General features: G+C 41.9%; 1 protein-coding gene across 3 annotated transcripts in view; it reads right to left on the bottom strand.

The window, feature by feature from the left end:
• Positions 1-6,130: 6,130 nt before the first annotated feature.
• The window catches only part of FECH (ferrochelatase), a 35,618-nt gene continuing 19,333 nt past the window's right edge, over positions 6,131-22,415 (bottom strand). For 2 of the 3 annotated variants that reach the window (XM_033238505.1, XM_033238522.1), the window contains 7 exons: positions 21,746-21,880; positions 18,182-18,288; positions 14,408-14,506; positions 10,078-10,185; positions 9,497-9,661; positions 7,428-7,487; positions 6,131-6,958 (listed from right to left, as the gene is read on the bottom strand). In XM_033238505.1, the coding sequence (XP_033094396.1) occupies positions 6,824-6,958; positions 7,428-7,487; positions 9,497-9,661; positions 10,078-10,185; positions 14,408-14,506; positions 18,182-18,288; positions 21,746-21,880 (809 nt within the window). In that variant the 3' untranslated portion in view covers positions 6,131-6,823. The remainder of the gene's footprint in view (positions 6,959-7,427; positions 7,488-9,496; positions 9,662-10,077; positions 10,186-14,407; positions 14,507-18,181; positions 18,289-21,745; positions 21,881-22,415) is intronic. The other variant, XM_033238515.1, reaches the window with a different exon arrangement.

The raw sequence follows: 22,415 nt of genomic DNA on the forward strand, positions 1-22,415 counted from the left end.
CACCGGAAAGTTTTTGTCCCTTTTAGCCCTCTGGCTGGAACTTTGACTGGGAATCACTTTCCATGGATTCTGTGAGCACTACAGGCCCATAGGTTTTTGGTGAAGACAAACGGAATCTTACTAAAAAGACTTATGCCCCTAGTCACTGTGGGGGTAACTTTTGTACCAAATAGGCAGTGATTATAGAGAGAGCTCCCTCTCTATATCATGAATGTGGAGAACAGTACAAGTATGCAATCCATAGATACCATTTCCATCATCCCAGAAAAGTTCCCTTTTAGGCAGCAGTGTGCTGGTAAATGGTGACTAACCAGCAACCTGAAAAACAATCTATGCATATATGTATGTGTGAGAGTATGTTTACTATAAATTTTACTTATCTAAAAGATGTGGAACACACAATTTACAAATAATAAAATACACAATACACTTTCCTATAACTTCCATAGAGCCAATTCATCCTCAGAGAATGCTTTTGTTGATTTTTACCAAGCTCTTGTATCTGCAACCAACCTATGGTTGCAATTGATCAACAAGCATAGTTCACACATATTGATGTTTTGTTTACATTAATGAGCAATGCAAATATGAAACAACTTCTTTGTATGCCAACACTTCACTTGGATAAATTGAATAATAGTTTTCAAATAATGGAAGACTATTCAAGTGTTCAAGTGTTTGTGAATATCACAATGTAATGGTTGCAGAAACAATTATGTATTGTGTTATTAACGTTTTTCCCATCACTTTCCGAAGTCTAAATAATCAACAACAAAAATAGGGTGAAATAATTAGAAAGCAACGAATTTTGAATGTTACCTTTGTTTTTAATATAACTCAATTTGAAAGTTATTATTTTAATGATTGTAACTTGAAATTTTAACAATGGGTTCACAAGTCAACATGTCATGTGCCTGTGCAATCAATTCCATGCCATATGTACACTTTTTTTAAAATAAGGAAAAGGTACGAATACAGAACACTCCATGGATTCTCGAGGTTAAATCTATTCTTTCTTAACATGACAGGAAAGTAAAGCTTTCACCCGCCGGGGAGACTGGAGAGGGGAAGTTGGCCTGTCTGTTCCCATTTCAGGAGCAGGCTAACAGTGTGTTTCTGGAAACAAAACTGTCAGAGTGAAGGCTCACAAGAAATCAGAAACAGAACCCAGATCTCTGCCCAAGGGCTTATAACAAAGGCTCAAAGCAGGCTTTTTTCCAAAAATGTTTTTAATTCCAACATCCATCTTAATGGCCTACTGTAGCCTAATTTAGCCAATAACTGTTACTCTAAAAATGGAAGCTAATGATTCCAGCTAAAAACAATGAAGCCAGTACTATCACAGCATGTTGTAAGAAACTGATTATCACGGGGTGCATTTTTCACTTCCTTTTCCCTGAAGAAAGGCTTAATACGAGTCCCACATCAAAAGCAAAAGCATTTCTTTCTCTCATGGGACCCCAGGATATTAGGAATGTGTTCTCTAGAGGCAACCACCTCCCAGAACTACTCTTTGGCAAGAGGCATCACACGCACGGAGCGATGGTCTGGCTGAAGGGCACCACCTGCTATTGCTCATCATGTTCGCGCCATTCAACAAATATTAGCAGCATCACTTTACTTCTCTGAAGCACCCGCAGGTACCCACCACTTGGCTCGGTGCTATATAGCTCTACACACTTTATATTTTGCAAAATACGTGCATATGGAAAAGAAGCACAACATTTAAGGCAAAGATCAGATAATAGCCATATTGCACAAGTGTCTAGCTGGATAAAATTGGCAAAAAAAAAAAAAAAGAAGGTTTGTAAAATGATCAAACGTTTAGATGTGCAGGATAAATATGTTCTGGGCATCTAACATATATAACGAATACAGTTAATAATACATTCAAGAACTGTGCATGGTTGTCCTTCTATATTGGCGGGGATTGGTTCCAGGATCCCCCACAGATACCAAAAGTTATCCAAGCTCAGGTCTCCATTTTGCTATTAACAACTGAGAAGCTGAATAATCTTAATTTAGGGCATTCGTTTCCGGGTGAGCTCAGATTTTCTTATTCCAGCTTGTGACATCTCAACGAATTTCCCATTTCCACCTAACGTTGGGAGCCATGTTCGTGGACCACCTCCAGGATTCTGGCAGAAGGGGTTTCAGGTGAGGTGAGAAGGTTAAGAGGCGAACTGGAGGTTCCTGGCTGATGCACCTGCGCCTTCACGTGTCCCCGTGCGCACACACAGACGTTCGCTTTCTTACAGCTGCCAGCTTTAAATTCTGCCTTCCCGCTGTCATTGTGCAAGGTGGTCCTTTGCCGCATCGAGAGGAGCTCATATGGCAGAGCCCCTAGGAAAGCAGGTGCCCTCGGTCACCTACACTCTGAGCAGGGGCAGGTCTTGCTGCTCACTCCACTTAGGGTATGGTTGCAGCCTACTCTCTCTCCCTTTGTGGGTAATGATAATATACTTTGGAAAAACACAAAATGGCATCAGATTGAGCAAAGGATCTCTTTTATGTGCCTTAAATTATGGTTTCTTGAATTAAATACCCAAGTTATGAGAAAGATTAGCCCACCTCTTGCATCAGCATGAGCTGGAGGTGAGACATGGAGTCAAAGATTATTCTGTAACTTTAATGAGTAGGCTGGGGGTGGTGGCTCACACTTATAATCCCAACACTTTGGGAGGCCAAGGCGGGCAGATCACGAGGTCAGGAGTTAGAGACCAACCTGACCAAGATGGTGAAACCCCATCTCTACTAAAAATACAAAAATTAGCCGGGTGTGGTGGCACGTGCCTGTAATCCCAGCTACTCAGGAGGCTGAGGCAGGATGATCCTTTGAACCCAGGAGGCGGAGCTTGCAGTGACCCGAGATCGCACCACACTCCAGCCTGGGCAACACAGCAAGACTCATCTTAAAAAAAAAAAAAAAATTAAGGACTGCCCTGCCAGGTTTGAGACTTGCACAGGGGAGTGCAGTAGCGCATGGGGCCTGTAGCCCCTGTATTTTGGCCAATTTCTCCCATTGGGAATGGGAACATTTACCAATGTCTGTACTCCCATTGTATCTTGGAAGTAACTAATTTGCTTTTAATTTTACAGGCTCACAGGCAGAAGGGGCTTGTCTCAGATGGGACTTTGAACTTGGACTTTTGGGTTAATGCTGGAATGAGTTATGACTCTAGGGCACTCTTGGGAAGGCATGATTGGTTTTGAAATGTAAAAAGGGTGTAAGATTTGGGAGTGGCCAGGGTGGAATGATACGGTTTGGCTCTGTGTCCCCACCCAAATCTCATCTCAAATTGTAATCCCCATAATCCCCACGTGTTGAGGGAGGGACCTGGTGGAAGGAGATGGAAATGTGGAGACAGTTCCCCCCATGCTGTTCATGTGAGTTCTCACAAGATCTGATGGTTTTATCAGGGGCTCTTCCCCAGTTGCTTAAGCTCTCACCTGCTGCCATGTAAGACATCTGCTTCCCCTTCTGCCATGACTGTAAATTTCCTGAGGCTTCCTCAGACATGCCCAACTGAGTCAATTAAACCTCTTTCCTTTATAAATGACTCAGTCTCCAGTATTTCTTTCTTTTTCTGTTTTTTTTTTTTTTTTTTTAAATTTTGGGACAGGGTCTTCCTCTGTCACCCAGACTGGACTGCAGTGGTGCAATCACACCTCACTGCAACCTCAAACTGCTGGGCTCAAGCAATCCTACCAACTCAGCCTCCCAAGTAGCTGGAATGACAGGCATGTGCCACTATACCCAGTTAATTTTTACTTTATTTTTTGTAGAGTCAGGGTCTGGTCTTGAACTCTTGGGATCAAGCAATCCTCCAACCTCGGCCTCCCAAAGTATTGGGATTACACATGTAAGGCACTGCAGCCAGCCTCACATTTAAAGGGCTTTTAATAATGAGTTCAGGGCCAGGCGCAGAGGCTCATCCTTGTAATCCCAGCACTTTGGGAGACTGAGGCAGGAGAATCCCTTGAGCCCAGGAGTTCAAGACCAGCCTGGACAACATGGTAAAACCCCATCTCTACAAAAAATATAAAAACGTAGCCCGGCGTGGTAGTGCACTCCTATAGTCCCACCTACTTGGGAGGCTGAGGTGGGAGGATCACTTGAACCCAGGAGGTGGAGGTGGCAGTGAGATGAGATTGCACCACTGCACTCCAGCATGGGTGACATACCAAGACTCCATCTTAAAACAAACAAACAAACAAAAAAACACACAGACACACAATGAGTTCATTTCTCCTGATATGAAGCAAATTTTGAGTGCAAAAATTTATTTTGATTTTTAAAAAGTTAAGTAGTTCAAGAATGCATATTCTTTAGAAGAGCACTGTACAGGCCGGGCGCGGTGGCTCAAGCCTGTAATCCCAGCACTTTGGGAGGCCGAGACGGGCGGATCACGAGGTCAGGAGATCGAGACCATCCTGGCTAACACGGTGAAACCCCGTCTCTACTAAAAACTACAAAAAAAAAACTAGCCGGGAGACGTGGCGGCGCTTGTAGTCCCAGCTACCCGGAGGCTGAGGCAGGAGAATGGCGTGAACCCGGGAGGCGGAGCTTGCAGTGAGCTGAGATCCGGCCACAGTACTCCAGCCTGGGTGACAGAGCGAGACTCCGTCTCAAAAAAAAAAAAAAAAAAAAAAAAAAAGATATACTCGCAAGGGCTCCTGAATTGGAGTTTTCTGCATCATCTCCATAAAAATATTTTTTCACCTCTATTTTTTCATTGAAGAATTGAAGTAGACCCTTGGGAAGTTTCCTTAAGGACAGAGAGTGGCTCCAAAAATAACCTTCCTTCCAGCACCACACCACTAACCCAGAGAATTCACTTCATGGTGGGATGGTCACTCAAAGTCTACTGTGAACCTAATCCCCAAAAAGGTAATGGAAAAGGCTAGAGGAAAATCCTAAACAATGACCTATGCCTTGTATCTTTCTCTAGAAATACAATCTACTAATAGAAAAGCCAATCTGAAATTTTAAAAATGTAGACGCTACTCAAGAGGGCTGTCATCAATGCAGGAAAACTATTAACTCAAGTGGATGGCATGTTTCTTTTCCTGTATTAAAAAAGCTCCTTACATTTAATAATTTTGATTTAGATCAGTTTTGATTTAACAGACAATATGAATTAAACTTAGTTAAAACCTTAATGATGTTGTAATGTTTATTAACACAGCCAATTCTCAATATAGAAGATTCATGAATCTCCTAATACTTCCAGTTTATAAACTGGCTTAAAAAAAAATGCTCTTTTGAAGAACAAAGTTTCAGGGTTTGGAGGAAAAAGAAAGTGATCTTTACAAATTCTTCATGGAACCACCAGGGATCTTTTAATCCATTTAAATACAAATATAGATCAGATTCTGATCTGACATTATTTCTATACTTTTATTTATTTATTTATTTATTTATTATTTTTTTTTTTTTTGAGGCGGAGTCTCGCTCTGTCTCCCGGACTGGAGTGCAGTGGCCGGCTCTCAGCTCACTGCAAGCTCCGCCTCCCGGGTTTACGCCATTCTCCTGCCTCAGCCTCCCGAGTAGCTGGGACTACAGGCGCCCGCCACCTCGCCCAGCTAGTTTTTGTATTTTTAGTAGAGACGGGGTTTCACCGTGTTAGCCAGGATGGTCTCGATCTCCTGACCTCGTGATCCGCCCGTCTCGGCCTCCCAAAGTGCTGGGATTACAGGCTTGAGCCACCGCGCCCGGCCTCTATACTTTTAGAAACACTTTTCACTCACAAATCCAAGGTGACAATGGCATTAAAAATATCTACAGGAAAGGACTAGCATGAAATACAATATTATGATAATAGTTATTTCATTAAAGTGGTTACTTTTCTGTATTCTTCACGTGTCCCATTGTATGGCTATACATTTTTATAATAAAAAATTGTAAATTAAGAAAGAATTCAAGTAAAGTATTGTTGACTTTATAAAATAATTCTGAAAACAAATGTGTAGAAAGAAGGCATTCAACTAAGAGAAGATGCTGGATGGAAAGGCTTGCGAGGTCCAGGGTGAAGCTCATCATTAGCCTTTCCAGCAGCACTGTCCTTGGAGACCAGAAGCAGTGGGAGCCCCTTCCCTGTGGCACCACAGACTCCCACCAAGGCACGTATCATGAACACTGTACTGGCACACGTTTATTAGCCTTGGGTGTACGGGGAATCTCAGAGCACTTCTGAAATCCGTACTTGTTCCTTTTTACACTGAGGAAAGTGAGATTAATACACAAATACCAAGATGACCAATGAATGGTAGCCTCACTGGCAATAGCAGCCATTGCAGGTAACCAAATTGCCTCCCTAGAATTCTGTAACCCACGGACTTAGGGAAAGATTAAGTAACATTTCTTTTTCAAATTCACTTCAAATACTCAATTATGTTCATTTAAAAAACAGCAACTATACGCACAAGACTAAACAGATCTCATTCACACTGCCAGCCCTCAGAGGGGACCCTCTGTACCCTTTCAGGAGGCTTTTGGGCAATAAAGCCAAAATCTGTATTTAAAATAGGTGTGTCTAATAAGATAAATTTTTAACTCATTTATTAAAGGTCCTAGTGGACATTCCAAACTAGTAACATACCTTGAGAGAGAAAATACAAATGCTTACTGTATAGTTATATAAAAATAGAAATCCATCAATAGAGTCCAATCCTCAAGAAATCACACAATTTGTACCCAAAGGCTGTATATATATCAAGGAAGGATGACTTCCTTCCTTGATCTCTAAATAACATCCTCTCCACATCGGAGGTATCTGGAGGTTGGGCATTTGCCTAATGCCACAGGGTCCACCAGCGGGGGTCACAGCTGCTGGCTGGTGAAGAAGGATTTAGTCTCCCTGCAGACAGGATTGACACAGAGCGGACAGCTCAGGGTCAGCTGCTTGGAACACAGCTCGTTTGACTGGATGTGTGAATGCACCAAGTCGGCCAGGGCCTGGAAGACAGACAAGAGGCAAAGAGGCATGAGAAGCACAGGGTCTGCTCGTCTGCCATGCCCCCTCCTCCAGCTGCCCAGGTCAGCACTCTGGCTTGGGGTTTCTTTTCATCCGAGTGGTGAGCCCTTTGAACCAAATTCTACAGCATCTTCCTTTCCTGAGAATCCTCAGCTTAGAGAAAGTTAAAACAGAGATTTCAGGAAAGGAAAGCCTCTTACCCCACCCACTAGGCCTTTTCTCTGGAAAAGCAGGTTTTAAACCAGACAGAGTTACAGGTGGGTAGAAATCAGAAAATTGGGGCTATCTGAAGGAAAAAAGACTGAGCAGATAAGGAATTCGATTTTATTTTTGTAATTAATTGGAACTCCAAATGTTCTAATATGTGAGAAAAACCAATATTCCGCAAGAGTTTCTCAGAGGATTACTCCCTGGTATGTTCTACTAAAACGGTTGTAACACTGTAGATACCTTAGAGAACAATGGATTTCCATTAAGAGACTCAGCTCTTCTGATGTTTTCAACTCCACACTGAATCAAATGAGAAAAGGGAGGAAAAACACAGACATACTTTATTTTTCTTTTTTTTTTTTCAAAGAAACTGCTACAAAAAAACAAATACACACAGACACACACACACAATTCAAAGTCTGACTTCAACTGTTCACAGACTGCTCATTAACGAAAAGCAGTCACAGGGTGGGGCTGTATGTTGATTCTGTTATCATAAATTATTCCTCAATTCTTATGTCCTTCCCCTTCCCGTTACCATCCTACAGGTGGTTTGTTTGCAAATCCTTTTTGTGGTTACACTTGATGAAATTCTCAAGCAATTTAAATCTGTTTACCATTCTTTTTTTATTCTTTTTTACTAGTGCATACTTTTACAGACTCTAAGTAGAATGTTGCTTTAAATATAGTTTCATACTTGTTTTGATCCCAAGTGCCAAAATGAAGTAAATTAACTTATTGACTATAAAATGTATATTGGACCTACACTGGATCCAATTCAGAGTTGGAGAGGAGACTGGCCTGGGAAAAACATTTGAGATTCAGCAAATACATGGATCTCAACTGAAAAGGCTATATTCTCAAACTTCATATAAAAGTCAGTTACGACAGAATAACCAGTGCTGATAAAGGGCATTCTCCAACAATGTTGATGGGAGAGTCGTCAGCGATACACTAACTAGAAAAATAAATATCAACACTGAAATTCTGTGTGCACTTGTAGTCCCAGCCACTCAGGAAGCTGAGGAGAGGATCACCTGAGCCCGGGATTTTGAGGCTGCAGGGAGCTATGACTGTGCCACTGCACTCCAGCCTGGTTGAGAGAGCCAGATGTCATCTCTAAGCAAATTTATAAAATCATAACAAATTTAAAATAAAAAATTGTTTTCCAAATATATTGGTATAAACTATATTTTCACTGAAGTTTTAGCAAGTTCACAATTAGCCAGCTCATGGAGAGATACAGAAGTCATCTTTAAACAAAATCCATAGTCGATGCTGCAACCACTTCTTAGCCAATTACAACTTGCCTACAAATCCTGTGTAAGAACCACTGACTAGAAACTTATGTGCTCCCTAACTTCACCCACGTCTGATTGATGTCCAGCATGGAAACTCAAATTCCATGGGGGTCGGGTGTTGGCTCAAGTTCTGCCCCCACCCACTCTCCTCCCTGCCCTCCACCTGCTACCCAGTCCCAGAGAGGGTGAAGTCTCCTGCAGGCTGGGCCTCCATCTATCACACATGGGGTGACCAGGGCCAGAAACTCTGGCAGAGAGGGAGAAAAGGGTTTCTTGGGTCCCAATGCTTCCACACTTCCCATAAAAATAAAGCTATAAATTCAACATAGGTTTTAGGCTGGCTCTCAAAAGGCAGGACATAGATGAACAATAGTTTTTCTCCACCCTGCATGACAATTCACATCCATCTCGTATTACAAGACACCAAAGATGGTATTTGTTATGTCAATAATCAGATTGATCACAACATGGCAGCAAACAGCTAATTAAGTGAGTGCATAAAAGAGGCCAAGGAAATCACACCACACTTTGCTTCCACATTCATTTCACACTCTTCTCTTAAATGACAATGACTCCTATATGCTTTGACACCCAACAAGAAGCCATGTAATAGCCCTGAGTAAAGGTCACTATTAGGCAAAGAAAAGAAATTATAAAACAATAAAATGTTTTCCTTTGGAATTAGTGAGAAGTACATTTCTTTTTTCTTAAAGAAATGTAGTTGTTATTACTTTCGAGTAGCCCAGTAACTCAAACAAAATGATGTCAGCCACAGTGATCCCTGGGGCACCTGGTTTAAGGAAAACACAGGTTTCCCCTTCCACTGCATGGAATTAACTCAATGTGTTGATATTATTACTCAGATGAATTATTATTCAGGAGAATGAGGACACCGTACACGCAAAAAAATACAGTAAACAATATTTTGAATGACACATTAGGTAGTTGCAGAGAAAATTTCCTTTTAAAACAACTCATGATGGGATAAAGGCAGATGGGTGCATTTACCTTCTTGGCTAAAACTTGAGAGTACTCGATGTCCAGCTCATACAGCGTTTCAATGTGGTCACTGGTAAACGCTATTGGAACCAAGAGGATATTCTTCCTTCCCCTCTCACAAAGCCCTTTGATAGATTCGTCTGTTTGAGGACCCAACCAGGGCATTGGACCAACCTATGCAAAAGGTAGATGAATGTGTAAGTGGACCACGCCTCCTGATGGTCTGTAGTACCCGTTTGCCCCCCTGGGCACACGCACTGCCCACTGGGGGCAAGAGCCACTCTTTACACCTGCTTGAATGGATTCTGATATTTTCACATGGAAACTTGAATCCTAGTAGTTGCCTCAATATAAATAAATAACAGTTTCTGTCATTGCAGCTAAAAGTAAAATATTAAACCAATGGAACTCCACAAGTTACTTGATTTCCCCTTCTATCTTACTCACTTGCAGATTCTTTCTGCCCACGGTGAGCCTTCAGGTTATGGAAGAGCCTGTCTATGTGTAAGAGCCAAATCTAACCATTTTACAACTCATAAAATAAATTTTACCAAAAGAGCTGGCTGCCCGCCAGTGTGGAAGCCACCTACCTTGGACTGCCACACCAGTCGGTAGGGGTTGCAGTACCCCAGCCTTTCCATGACATTTTGGACAGTGGCGCTTACCTCCTGAGGATATGGGTCGCCTCTGTTGACCACCTGCAGCGGAGACACAATGGGTGTTCAGTCATTAACACTGGGAAGGCCCCGAGAGCCTCTGACTATGTGCTGACATGGTGTGAGCGCTGGAACAAAGCCTTCCCTTTCTGTCTCCTGCACCAATGATGACATGGTCTGAGTTCAATCACCAAACTTCCTTAGTTCCACTTCGTCATCAGCCAAAGAAAAACACTGCACTCAATCATCTCTAACGTCCCTAAGAGGGTGGAGAATTCTATGTTCCATGTTATTCATGGGAGACTCACAAGATCTAACTAAGGAGGATGATTCTCTCTCCCTCATCTGAAATATGAAGATGACACAGAAAAGCTGGGCAGGATGGGAACTTCTACCCTGGTGGTCATGTGAGTAGTTGATTTCACAACAGGAACTGAAACAGTGCTGCATGGACAATGTACAGAACGGCTGGATTTACGGTAAACCCTGGTGGAATTAGAGGAGGAAAGCAGCAGCACATCAGTGCAGGTTACGGGCACCTCCAAGAGTATGACCCACACCTTCCACTTCCTCTCTCCCCACCCTTCCTGCAACAATGGACAACAGGCAAACACTTTGTGCACAGCAAATGTTTCATACACGATTTCTTGTTAATACCTTTGAAAATTTTCAATGCAAATTTTAATGCTTTAAACATTCACTGTGTACTGACTCCCTAGCCCTCACCTGGCTTTATTTTCTTCTATAACATCTATTACATGCTAATCTACCATACCATTTTCGTATGTATTATGTTTATTACCTTTTCTCCCTACTCTCTGCAGACAAAGATTTTTCTGTTTTCTTCATTCCCCTACCCTATGATATGGCTGGAAACAGTGACTGGAATATAGCAGGTGCTCAAAGAATACTGGTGAAATGAAATATACTGACAGGTTGGGCACAGTGGCTCATGCCTGTAATCCCAGCACTTTGGAAGGCCGAGGCGGGCTGATTGCCTGAGGTCAGGAGTTCGAGACCAGCCTGACCAACATGGTGAGACCCTGTCTGTACTAAAAATACAAAAATTAGCTGGGTGGGGTGGCACACACCTGTAATTCCAGCTACTCGGGAGGCTGAGGCAGAAGAATCGCTTGAACCCAGGAGGCAGAGGTTGCAGTGAGCCAAGATTGTGCCATTGCACTCCAGCCTGGGCGATAGAGCAAGACTCCATCTCAAAAAAAACAATTACATATATACACTGGCAAACTATTTTAAGATTATTACTACTGGTCTGTTTAAAAGCCATGGGAGGCATAAATGTAGAAAGAATGAAGGAAACACAAAGTTGCCAATAGGACAGCAATGCAGTAATTGCTACAAACATGATCTACCCATGGATGCTAAGATTAGGGGCAAAGTATAAGGAATATCCAAATCTCTGTATTGTCTCAAAGTATCTCCTCCAAGATATTTTTAATTACAAAAAGAAAAATAGTAATTTTAGGATGGATCAACACAGCAGATACACCCTTAAACAAGTGACCAGGGATCACATCACCAGTAGAAAAGCACATTGACATCACAGACCCCCGGGTGTGATGCACAGAGCAGGGCCCCACACCCCTGTGGGTTCTTGCCAATGATGCATAACCGCAATCTAATCATGAGAAAACTTCAGACAAACCCAGATGGAGGGACGCACCACAAAACAACTGACATCCTAAAAATGACTCCTCAAAAATATCAACGTGTGGCGGGGCGTGGTGCCTCACACCTATAATCTCAGTGCTTCAGGAGGCTGAGGTGGGTGGATCACCTGGGTCCAGGAGGTTGAGACCAGTCTGGGCAACATGGCAAAACCCTGTCTCTTCAAAAAATACTAATATTAGCCAGGTGTGGTGGTGTGCGCCTGTAGTCCGAGCCACTCAGGAGGCTGAGGTGAGAGGCTCACCCAAGTCTGGTAGGTTGAGGCTGCAGTGAGTTGTGACTGCACCACAGCACTCCAGCCTGAGTGACAGAGTGAGACCCTGTACCAAAAATAAATAAATAAATAAATAAAATCAAGGTGATGAAAGAAAAGCCAAGTATCAGGACTGTCACAGATTGGAGGGTGCTGAGGAAACCCCACAGCCACATGCAGTGTGGGACCCTGGACTGGGTCCTGGGAGTGAAAAAGGACATTTTTGGAAACACAAGTGACATCCACATGAAGCCTGGAGTGCAGTTAATAGTATTGTGCCAGCGCTGGTTTCTCAGTGTTGGTAACTGTACAGCGGTTGTGTAAGATGTTAACACTGGGAGAGGCTGAGTAGAGGGTAACTCTGCACTCTCTTAACCAGTTTTCTGTAAGTCTAAAAATTTCTTCAAAATAAAAAGTTTAAAAAGTTGTCAGAAGTGAACGTAGGGGAAGAGAAGAGTGTGCTAGATCATTGTTCTTTCTCACCTCTCCAACTGTCCTCCCCATACCTGACTTATCCTTATGACATCACGGCATTTCCCGGTCCCACAACCAGGCTTGACCAGCAAACTAACCTGGAAGCAGCGTGCTCTGCCCCCAGGTGAAAGAAGAAGGAAGCGAGGCCAGGGTGAGAGGAGGCAAGGCAGCACCTGGAATCCCCACATACAAAAATGGGTTTCAGCCGGGCACGGTGGCTCATGCCTGTGATCCCAGCACTTTGGGAGGCCAAGGTGAGTGGATCACTTGAGGTTGAGACCAACCTGGGCAACATGGTGAAACCCTGTCTCTACTAAAAATACAAAAAATTAGCCAGCCGTGGTGGTGTGTGCCTGTGGTCCCAGGTACTCAAGAGGCTGTGGCAGGAGAATCGCTTGAACCCAGGAGGTGGAGGCTACAGTGAGCTGTGATCACGCCACTGCACTCCAGCCTGGGCAACAGAGCGAGACCCCGTATCAAAAAAAAAAAAAAAAAAAAGGCAAATGTGTTTGCTCTGGGCTGGTTCAAGAGCTTCCCTTCTGGCATCTCAGGCAAGGTCTCACCTTACATAGGATGAGGCTGCAGGAGGATGGACATGTGAAAAGGACTGTATGACAACAAAAGGAAAAGCAAACCCATTAAAATAGGCAGGCTTCCAGAAGAGAGGAATTTATCTCCAGAGCCTCGGCCCAGCAGAGATAATGAGTAGAGGATCTGCAAGGGCTTGGCCCTAGTGGCTACCAGGGGGCGGTAAGGCCCAGTTACAAGTGTGGCCCAGAGACTGAGGCTGGCTCCATTCCCGACGTTGTTAAAACCTCAATCACACCTATGAAGATGTAATTATCCCCCTCTCTGGCTTGGAAAGCACTAGTTTTAGGATACAATGCCAGTTCTGAGAAGATGAAACTGCTTACTTATTCCAAGCACTTTATATATCATACAGTACACTAGCTTGATCATTCTTGTTTCCAACAATACAACAGCTATGGCACAGATTGTAGCATCTGGATGAATAGCCTAGAGTAATATGATGAACTAAGGAGCAGCCAGACCCCAACTTGATCCTCTATATTCACTTGTAAAAATGTGGTCCTGAGTCTTAGCAAACTGCAATGGCTGCCTGGAATTCAAACAGCCCTTAACAAGTCCATCCAAAAGCATGGGATTGAGAATGCTTCGTCTGAATGGAGACCCTCCCACTCAACACACAGAAATATCAAGCTGAGCTCTGCCGACAGAGCAGGCAAAAGCAGGCTTCCCTTAACTGTCCCCCTTATTAGAAAGTCTTATATATGAATATATCTTCAAGTTATCATTTTAAAGAAAAGAGAAGCCAGGTGTGGTGGGGCTCAAACCTGTAATCCCAGCACTTTGGGAGGCCTGGGTGGGTGGATCACCTAAGGTCAGGAGTTCGAGACCAGCCTGGCCAACATGGTGAAACCCAGTCTCTACTAAAAATATAAAAAATTAGCCAGGCATGGTTGTGAGTGCCTATAATCCCAGCTACTTGGGAGGCTGAGGCAAGATAATTACTTGAGCCCAGGAGGCGGAGGTTGCAATAAGTTGAGATTGCGCCACTACACTCCAGCCTGGGCAACACAGTAAGACTCTGTTTCAAAAAATAAAAGAAAAGAGGAAAAGATCTACTTAAAATATCATAATTTGGATTCATTGTTATGAGGTTTTAAGAAGTGAGGCTAGTTAAGTTAGCACCAAGTCTGAGACTTGAGAATTCATTCTTGCACTGGGCTTAGGACATAATGGAAGCTGGACCCATTTCACACATTTAGCAAATGAAATCACCCAATCCTCTATCACTAGGTCATCCAAGAAAATGTTCTTACTTACAGACATTGGCAGTGAGTGAGCAGAAAACAGAATGACCACCTCGCTTCTCTTCTCAAGTGGAAAATGGTCCAGTTCCTTTAGAATATGATCTGCAAAGCACTGAGGGAATAACAAGAGAGGAGGATAAAGAGGAAGGGATGAAAGAAATGGAAGGAAAAAGAAAATATTTTTAAAATGAAGCCTATACCAAAAATCTCAGAGCAACCCTCAAAAAATCAGAACTCTCTTTTTTAAAAAATTGCAAACAGTCCAGCCTCTCAGCATTGGTTTATCATCAAAATGGATCATAACGGTTTCAGGGGCCTAGGGAATTTGCTGGGAAACTTCTAAAGCTCGCTAATGGCTCACTGCAAATGCGGGCTGTGGATCTGCTTCCCCTCGGGAAGGACAGGGCACACCTCCAGATGGAAAGGAAACACAGATGGGAAGGAGAAGTTGTTTTAAGACCTCTCATTTGCTCCGTTAGCAGGAAAACAGCTTACAGGGTCTTTCTAAAGCTTCCTTAGTTTGGCTTTCAGGCATACCACATTAAATACATTAGTCAGGAATAGTAGGGAAATAAGAAAATACTGTTCTATTTTTATAACATTTTCTTCTGAGCCTCGTATCCCCATCAAGTTAAGTTTTATAAAAACCTTCACAACAACAGATGGACAGGTGATACACACCCATTAAATTCACAGAGCGAGGAAAGATGTGGTAAACTTAGGGGCTCATTCAGTCACATCTGTGGAACTTGGGAAAGAACATGGTTCCTGCCTCTCCCTCCAAACCTCTGTCTACCAGACCAGGGAGCTCCCTTCGTCTAGCCGGCACTTCGATTCATGTCGATAGGTGCTGAAATACCAGAACTGAAGGGGCTTTCTTTCATCTTATACTTTAATCGTTCTCTGTCATTTAGCTTATAAAAAATGCTACAAAAGTCACAAATGGGTCAACTGACAAAATCAGAATATGAATGTAGATTAAGTAAAAGTTTAAATATTGATGTTAAATTTACTGAAGTTGAATGTTGTACTGTGGTTATGTAAGAGAATATTCCTGATTTTAGAAAACACACATTTAAGTGTTTAAGTGTAGAGGATGATGACATATGCATAACTTATTCTCAAATGGGTCAGAAAAAAATCATGTGTATACAAACACAGAGACACACACACACATACACACACACAGGGCATGTGAATGATAAAGCAAGTAGGAGATACATGTTAATAACACATCAAGATGTGTCTTGATGCAGTGGTGCACACTGGATGCAGTGGTGCACACAGTGGCCAGATGCAGTGGCGCACACCAGTAATCCCAGCACTTTAGGAGGCCAAGGCGGGAGGATTGCTGGGGCCCAGAAGTTCAAGACCAGCCTGGGCAACATGGAAAGACCTAATCTCCACAACATTTTTAAAAATTAGCAGGGCATAATGGCACATGCCTGTGGTCCCAGCTACTCAGGTGGCTGAGGCAGGAGGATCACTTGAGCCCCGGAGGTTAAGGCTGCAGTGAGCTATGATCGTTCCACTCAACTCCAGCCTGGGCAACAGAGTGAAACCCTGTCCTGTCTCGAAATAATAATAACACAGTAACATAGGTAAAAGAGTAGATGAGAGTTCCTTACACTGTTCTTAATCTTGTAACTTTTCTGGATATCTATAATTATTTCCCAATTGTCCTTTGTAACTTTTTAAAAACTATAAAGGACAATTGATCAGAAACATGTAAATCTGCACTTGTTGGTATTTTGATATATCAGTGGTCAGTGAAAACTATGGGATAAGCAAACTATTCCCTAATAAATATTGAGATATTATTAATCTTTCCATACCTCTTGAAATTTGGCAAATAAAGATCCTAAGGCATAAAATGGTTCCTAAAGTTCAGTTCCCTTTTCAGAATTTATAATGCAAATTCTCAGTAAATGTGATAGGATTAGATACAAACAAAACCAATATTTTCTGGTCTTTGCAGTGTTTGGAAACTAAGGATGCTCAGAAAGGATTATCTTTGGACCTCAGCCTAGATAAGGAGGTCCACTGCAAGGTTTGTACAGGAGTCTAGAACATAAATTTGCCCCAATTAATCCAACAGCTAGATAAATACCAATATTAGAGAAAACAGTAATAAAATGGCTATTTGGAGCAATCACTACCTATGCCAAGTAGAAATGTGGATTCAAAACAGAATTTGTAGTTTTAAACTATACTTTTTCTTTTAGTTTAGGGTTTTGTTTTCTGGTTTCCAAAAATGTCATATCGTATCCAAAGCTTAGTGTTTTTCTTTTCTTGGCTTGCAAAGCTGCAAGTAAAAACACAAATCATATGGCTTGCAACAGCCTCTAAGCCGTCTTCAAAACTGGGGTGCCATGGGCAAGGAGAAGTGCTATTTAAATCACCTAAAACCCATCTGCGGCATTTTCCATGCGCAACCTCTCTGCAGAATGAAAGAGGCACCCAGCCTCTCAGAGCCTTCAATCACACCATCTAGGAGGGCAGATAAATGCCTCTAAAATTCCCTTTCATTTTATGAACAGAGACTTCCTCAGTTAAGAGACCTTTCCATCGTTCTGCTTCCCCCTTTTCAAAGGGCTGAATTTTAATGCAAATCTAATTACTCACTTGATCAGGGCAGGCAGATGCTGTGCAGATCCCTCCATTCCCTGCTACCACATGTCAATGCTGACCTGAAACCCCCCTCCTTTCCAATCGCAGGCCTCCCAAAGCAAAACCCAGGCTGCTGGTGCTTCAGGCAGTACTGGCTGGACCAAGCAATACAGCCGTCAATGCTGCACAGAGACCACAACTACACCCACCCCTAAGGGTAAGCTCCTTCACTTTTTACTTAAAATTGGATTTCAACCCAAGTGTTAACCCTTTATATGCCTAAGGAACACAGCTGTGGGGAGAGCTGGCCTGATTTCAATGATGTCTAGCACCATCTAGTGGTCACAGATTTAAGTGATACCAGGCTTCTAAAGCTGTTAGTAGGGTTTTTTGTCAAGAGTCAGAAAACCTTCAGGGAGTGAAAAATAAAATGGATAAAATCTAAATGACTTAATATTTCCTCTACCTAAAATAACTCAAAAGCGGGAACTTTTACTAGCAGAACAAAATTATATTTGCCTAATTTAGGGCAATATTTTACCAACTGCCCTCTCATTTTTGACAGGCAGAAAAGAATATAGTAACATCAGTTCAAAGCTATTAACTTTAGAACTGTAATTTTAATTTATTCTCCTAAAATCAAGCATCTGCTAATAAAAATATTATATATGTAAATTGTACAGAAGAAATATGAAATTTCTTTTAATATGTAAAACTTTCTCAATTGAAACGTTCAATTTATTTTCATGTCTCAGAAAATGTAGATATATTACTTTTACATTTTTAAAATCTTTTGACATTTTAAAGGATTTAGAAAATAGAAAATTTAATTCATTGGTCAGTCATTCAGCCTACAAATGAAAGTTAACTGAAACACCATGCACAATCTTTAATGCTCTTTGGGTCACAGGAAACACAAAACTCAAAATATCGTTCTGTTATGGTTTGGGACTAATAGCATTAATCTGAAGAAAGAAGACTCTAATCATTTTAATCTTTAAATGTATTTTCTCTTTTCATAATAAATCAAGAATATAATACTTTTATTTAATCCCTAACACACAATTTAAGCAAATGAACAGAAAGGCTCAGAAGGACATCCACAAACCCAGAAGGGACAAGAAGCTGATACACACTAGATGCTGGGGTGACAGGCAGCTGGCAATCACTGGCTTACCTGGATGAGGAGGTGATGTGTGGGCCACCTGTCAATAGTGCTCCACTTCATCGTGGGCTTCCGTCCCATTTCTTTATAGTACCTGTAAATGGCATTTAAGCTGCTGCCTGAAATATACAGAGGCCACTTAGTAGATGCATTTTGATTATGATGAAAATAAAAAACAGACTCGTAAAGGTAGTACATATAAGTTCAAAGCAGGTAACTGCTTCTATACTGAATCCGTCTAATTATAATCATTTCAATACTCTAAAATGCATATAGATTTAACTACCCTGCAAATGAAGATCACTAAAAAGCAATAAATTTCAATGGACTTTCAAAGATTATTGATGTCAGTTCTAGTGAAAAACAAGATGACTGTAGAGTTATGAAATATAAGCAGTCGTATTTGCAGGGACCAAGTCTTACAATTGAAAGTATGTTGGCCAGGCGCAGTGGCTCACGCCTGTAATCCCAGTACTTTAGGAGGCCGAGGCTGGTGGATCACCTGAGGTCGGGAGTTTGACACCAGCCTGACTAACATGGAGAAAGCCTGTCTCTACTAAAAAATACAAAATTAGCCAAATCTGATAGTACACCTGTAATCCCAGCTACTCGGGAGGCTGAGGTAGGAGAATCGCTTGAACCCAGGAGGTGGAGGTTGCGGTGAGCCGAGATCGCGCCACTGCACTCCAGCCTGGGCAACAAGAGCGAAACTCTGTCACAAAAAAAAAAAAAAAAGTATTTTTTTTTTTTTCAGTTACAAAGGTTATCAATCCCATTATAGGAAATGTATGGGACGGGGAAGAAAGAAAAAAAGAAACTGACCATTATCCCAGCATGCTAATTACAGCCATTGTTTTACTCTAATATGGTTCTTTTTTTCTTTATAGATGTTTTGTTTTACGAAGTTGTAATTTTTAATACATATGCAATTCTGCATGCTGAGTATTTTGAGCATCTTTACTTAATATTAAGAGATAAATATTTTCCATGTTACGATAAAAGCTTTGTAACTATTGTTTGTTTGTTTATGAGACAGAGTTTTGCTCTTGTTGCCCAGGCTGGAGTGCAATGGCACAATCTCGGCTCACTGCAACCTCTACTTCTCGGGTTCAAGTGATTCTCCTGCCTCAGCCTCCTGAGTAGCTGGGATTACAGGTATGTTCCACCACGCCTGGCTAATTTTGTATTTTTAGCAGAGACAGGGTTTCTCCATGTTGGTCAGGCTGGTCTCGAACTCCCAACCTCAGGTAATCTGCCTGCCTGGGTCTCCCAAAGTGCTGGGATTACAGGGGCGAGCCACCACACCCAGTATAACTACTGTTATTAACGGCCTCATGATAAGGAGAGAAAATTATTGAGGTTCCTGTGAGCTCTCATTCCCTAGAATAAGCTAAATGGACACCAAATCATTACAAGTAGTCTAATAAACTTATATTTCTATAAGAGAGAGATGGAAATCATGAAAATTCAAAGCCAAAAGGAAGGCAGATGGTGTCAACCCAATGCAACTTTTTCCTGTCTAGGGGAGTTAGCATTGGGGTCACACCCGAATCCTATGAAACCAAGTCTAACACACAGCCTCTTCCTCAATCTTAACAAAGAGCAAGTCCCAAAACATTTCTGTTTTCCATCACCAACCCACCGGGCTCTCTAACTATAAGAACTATTAGTTAGGTTTCCAATTTAAAATGTTAGGAGGGAGCATATTTTAAATCAAATATACTCTCAGACTAAGACTCAACTTCCAAAAAGATAAAACAGGTTCAATTTTGGTGAGTAGAATACAGTGAATCAGAAGAATTCAAATGGACTCCATTCAAGGTTCAAAAACAATCTCTCCAGAAATCAAAAAGTTGTCACCACCAGATTCACATTACAGACCACACTTCACAGGTGGATATCATTTTCATATGTGCAAGAGGGCATCTGGACATATGTGCAAGGGGGCATCTGGCGTTAGCTCTTTCAGATTGTGTGGAAACATTCAACAAACAATCCAAAGAAGTCATTAAGAAGGAGAAAAATGTGACTGAGAAATTCGTTTGTGATGAAGACATACACTGGCTCTGCCACAATAGTGCATATCTAAAAGATCCAACAGATAAACAGCACCTGAGTGGCCTTGAAGAATTCATGTACTTCCCAAAGCCTTCCACAACTTGGATAGATGGATGTACCTGTCCTTATATGAGATACACTCAAGGAAAACTAAGCATATGCTGAAGGTTTGCATACACTGTCACTTGTTAGAGCCAGCTCTGAAATACAAATCATAGTCAATCTTCTGTCATGTAAATAACAAACTTCTTAATTTATCTAATTGTGAGAGTAGCCATTTACATATTGAGGTATATTTCTTAAAACAAGGCAAAAGGAGAGCTTAAAAGTTCATAAAATCTGACTCCTTCTCCAGTAACGTATGACCAGACATTTTGAAGTTGTAGTGGTGCATTTCAAAAAGAAAAATAATAATTCAGGCCGAGTGTGGTGGCTCACGCCTGTAATCCCAGTGCTTTAGGAGGCTGAGGCGGGTGGATCACTTATGGCCAGGAGTTTGAGAACAGCCTGGCCAACATGGTAAAACCCCATCTCTACCAAAAATATACAAATCAGCCGAGTGTGATGGCGCGTGCATGTAATCCCAGCTACTCGGGAGACTGAGGCAGGAGAATTGCTTGAACCCTGAAGATGGAGGTTGCAATGACAGAGACTCTGTCTCAGAAAGAAAAGAAATGATAATTCAAACCCTTGAGGGTCTCTGAGAACTCAGGCATTTTAATGGGTTCTCCGAACAAATATTTAAGGCACATAACAAGCTTTGACTTTTTCCAATAGCCTTTTGATTCTCCTTACGGTTATAGAAATGATAAACATTAACATCCGAAAGCTATCTGGGACTAAGAATGTGCTGACCTCAGTCCTTGCAAGGGAATGCAAACAAATGTATCTGTGGGTGACAGCAGCAGCTTTGCCTACAATGAATGATACAGAGGTTGCCAAACACCGATTATTACTCAGCTCCAGTTAAATATACAGAAAACAACAAGTCGTAACATTTTCCAAAATCAAGAACACAGAAAATTTTGCAAAGGGAACCCCAAACTGGGCTTTAGTTTTACCAGCAACCAACTCATAACTGAAGCACAACAACAGCAACAAAATACCAGTATTTCCCATGTTGTATGGGCATCTTTGCTTTCAAAATGCAAACAGTTACGATCTTTGCTACATCAGTAAGAAAATCTGGGTAGCCATAAAAAGGTTTATCACACAAACCTAAAAAGAGCCTTAAGGTTCATTACTGATCCATTACACAATGGCATTAAAGCACTGAACACTTATAGCTACTGCCTACCACCCACCATTTGTAATTCCCAGCCAAGTGGCCAATAATTCAAGGGACAGATGGACCATGAGATTTCAAATGGACGGACCCGAACTCTCGTGTTTAAAGAAGACAGGTTGAATTTGCTATTCAAATTGCAAATGATTCATCCTTCCCTTCAGTACTTAGACTCCTTGGTTATTTTTGCCAGCACCATATCTACCTTTCCACTGGCAGAGAGATGCCCTTACCTGTCGTGGAGCAGCTGTACTGTGGATACTGTGTGAAAGCAATAGCCCTTTCTAGGCCATCTCTCTCCATCTCCTCAATTGCTTCTTCTGTTAAAGGATGGACGTACCGAAATCCAATATAGTATTTGTGAGGGGCTATTAGGAAGCACACGTGGAAAGGAGAAAGTGTTAATCTTTACATAGATTCCTCAGAGTCACCGAACGTAATGCAATGCCCAGAACAAAAAAACAGTTCATGGAATTTCCTATGGCACTGACGGTGGAGGCAAGTTTAGCATATTCCTTGGATCGTATCCACTCTTCAGCTGGTATGTGGACTTTTAATCACGATTTTCTGGGATCAGCACCCCACCCTCACACCTTTACTGCACAGTGGTTTTTAAAACTCAAACTTCTCTTCCTAATTCTCTGTTCTTGGCTGGCCTAAGAAAGCCTCAAGAGAAAGGAGGAAAAAACAACACTTATTCTAAAATATAACTTCCTCTTGCATACCAGATACTATGGTAGACACTGGGCATTATTTTTTTTAATTTTTTTAATTTTTTTTTTTTTTTGAGACAGAGTCTCGCTCTGTTGCCCAAGCTGGAGTGCAGTGGCGCGATCTTGGCTCACTGCAAGCTCCGCCTCCCGGGTTCACGCCATTCTCCTGCCTCAGCCTCTTGAGTAGCTG

Source organism: Trachypithecus francoisi, unplaced genomic scaffold (genome assembly GCF_009764315.1).
Source record: "Trachypithecus francoisi isolate TF-2019V2 unplaced genomic scaffold, Tfra_2.0 Contig01474, whole genome shotgun sequence".
NCBI classification, from domain to species: domain Eukaryota; kingdom Metazoa; phylum Chordata; class Mammalia; order Primates; family Cercopithecidae; genus Trachypithecus; species Trachypithecus francoisi.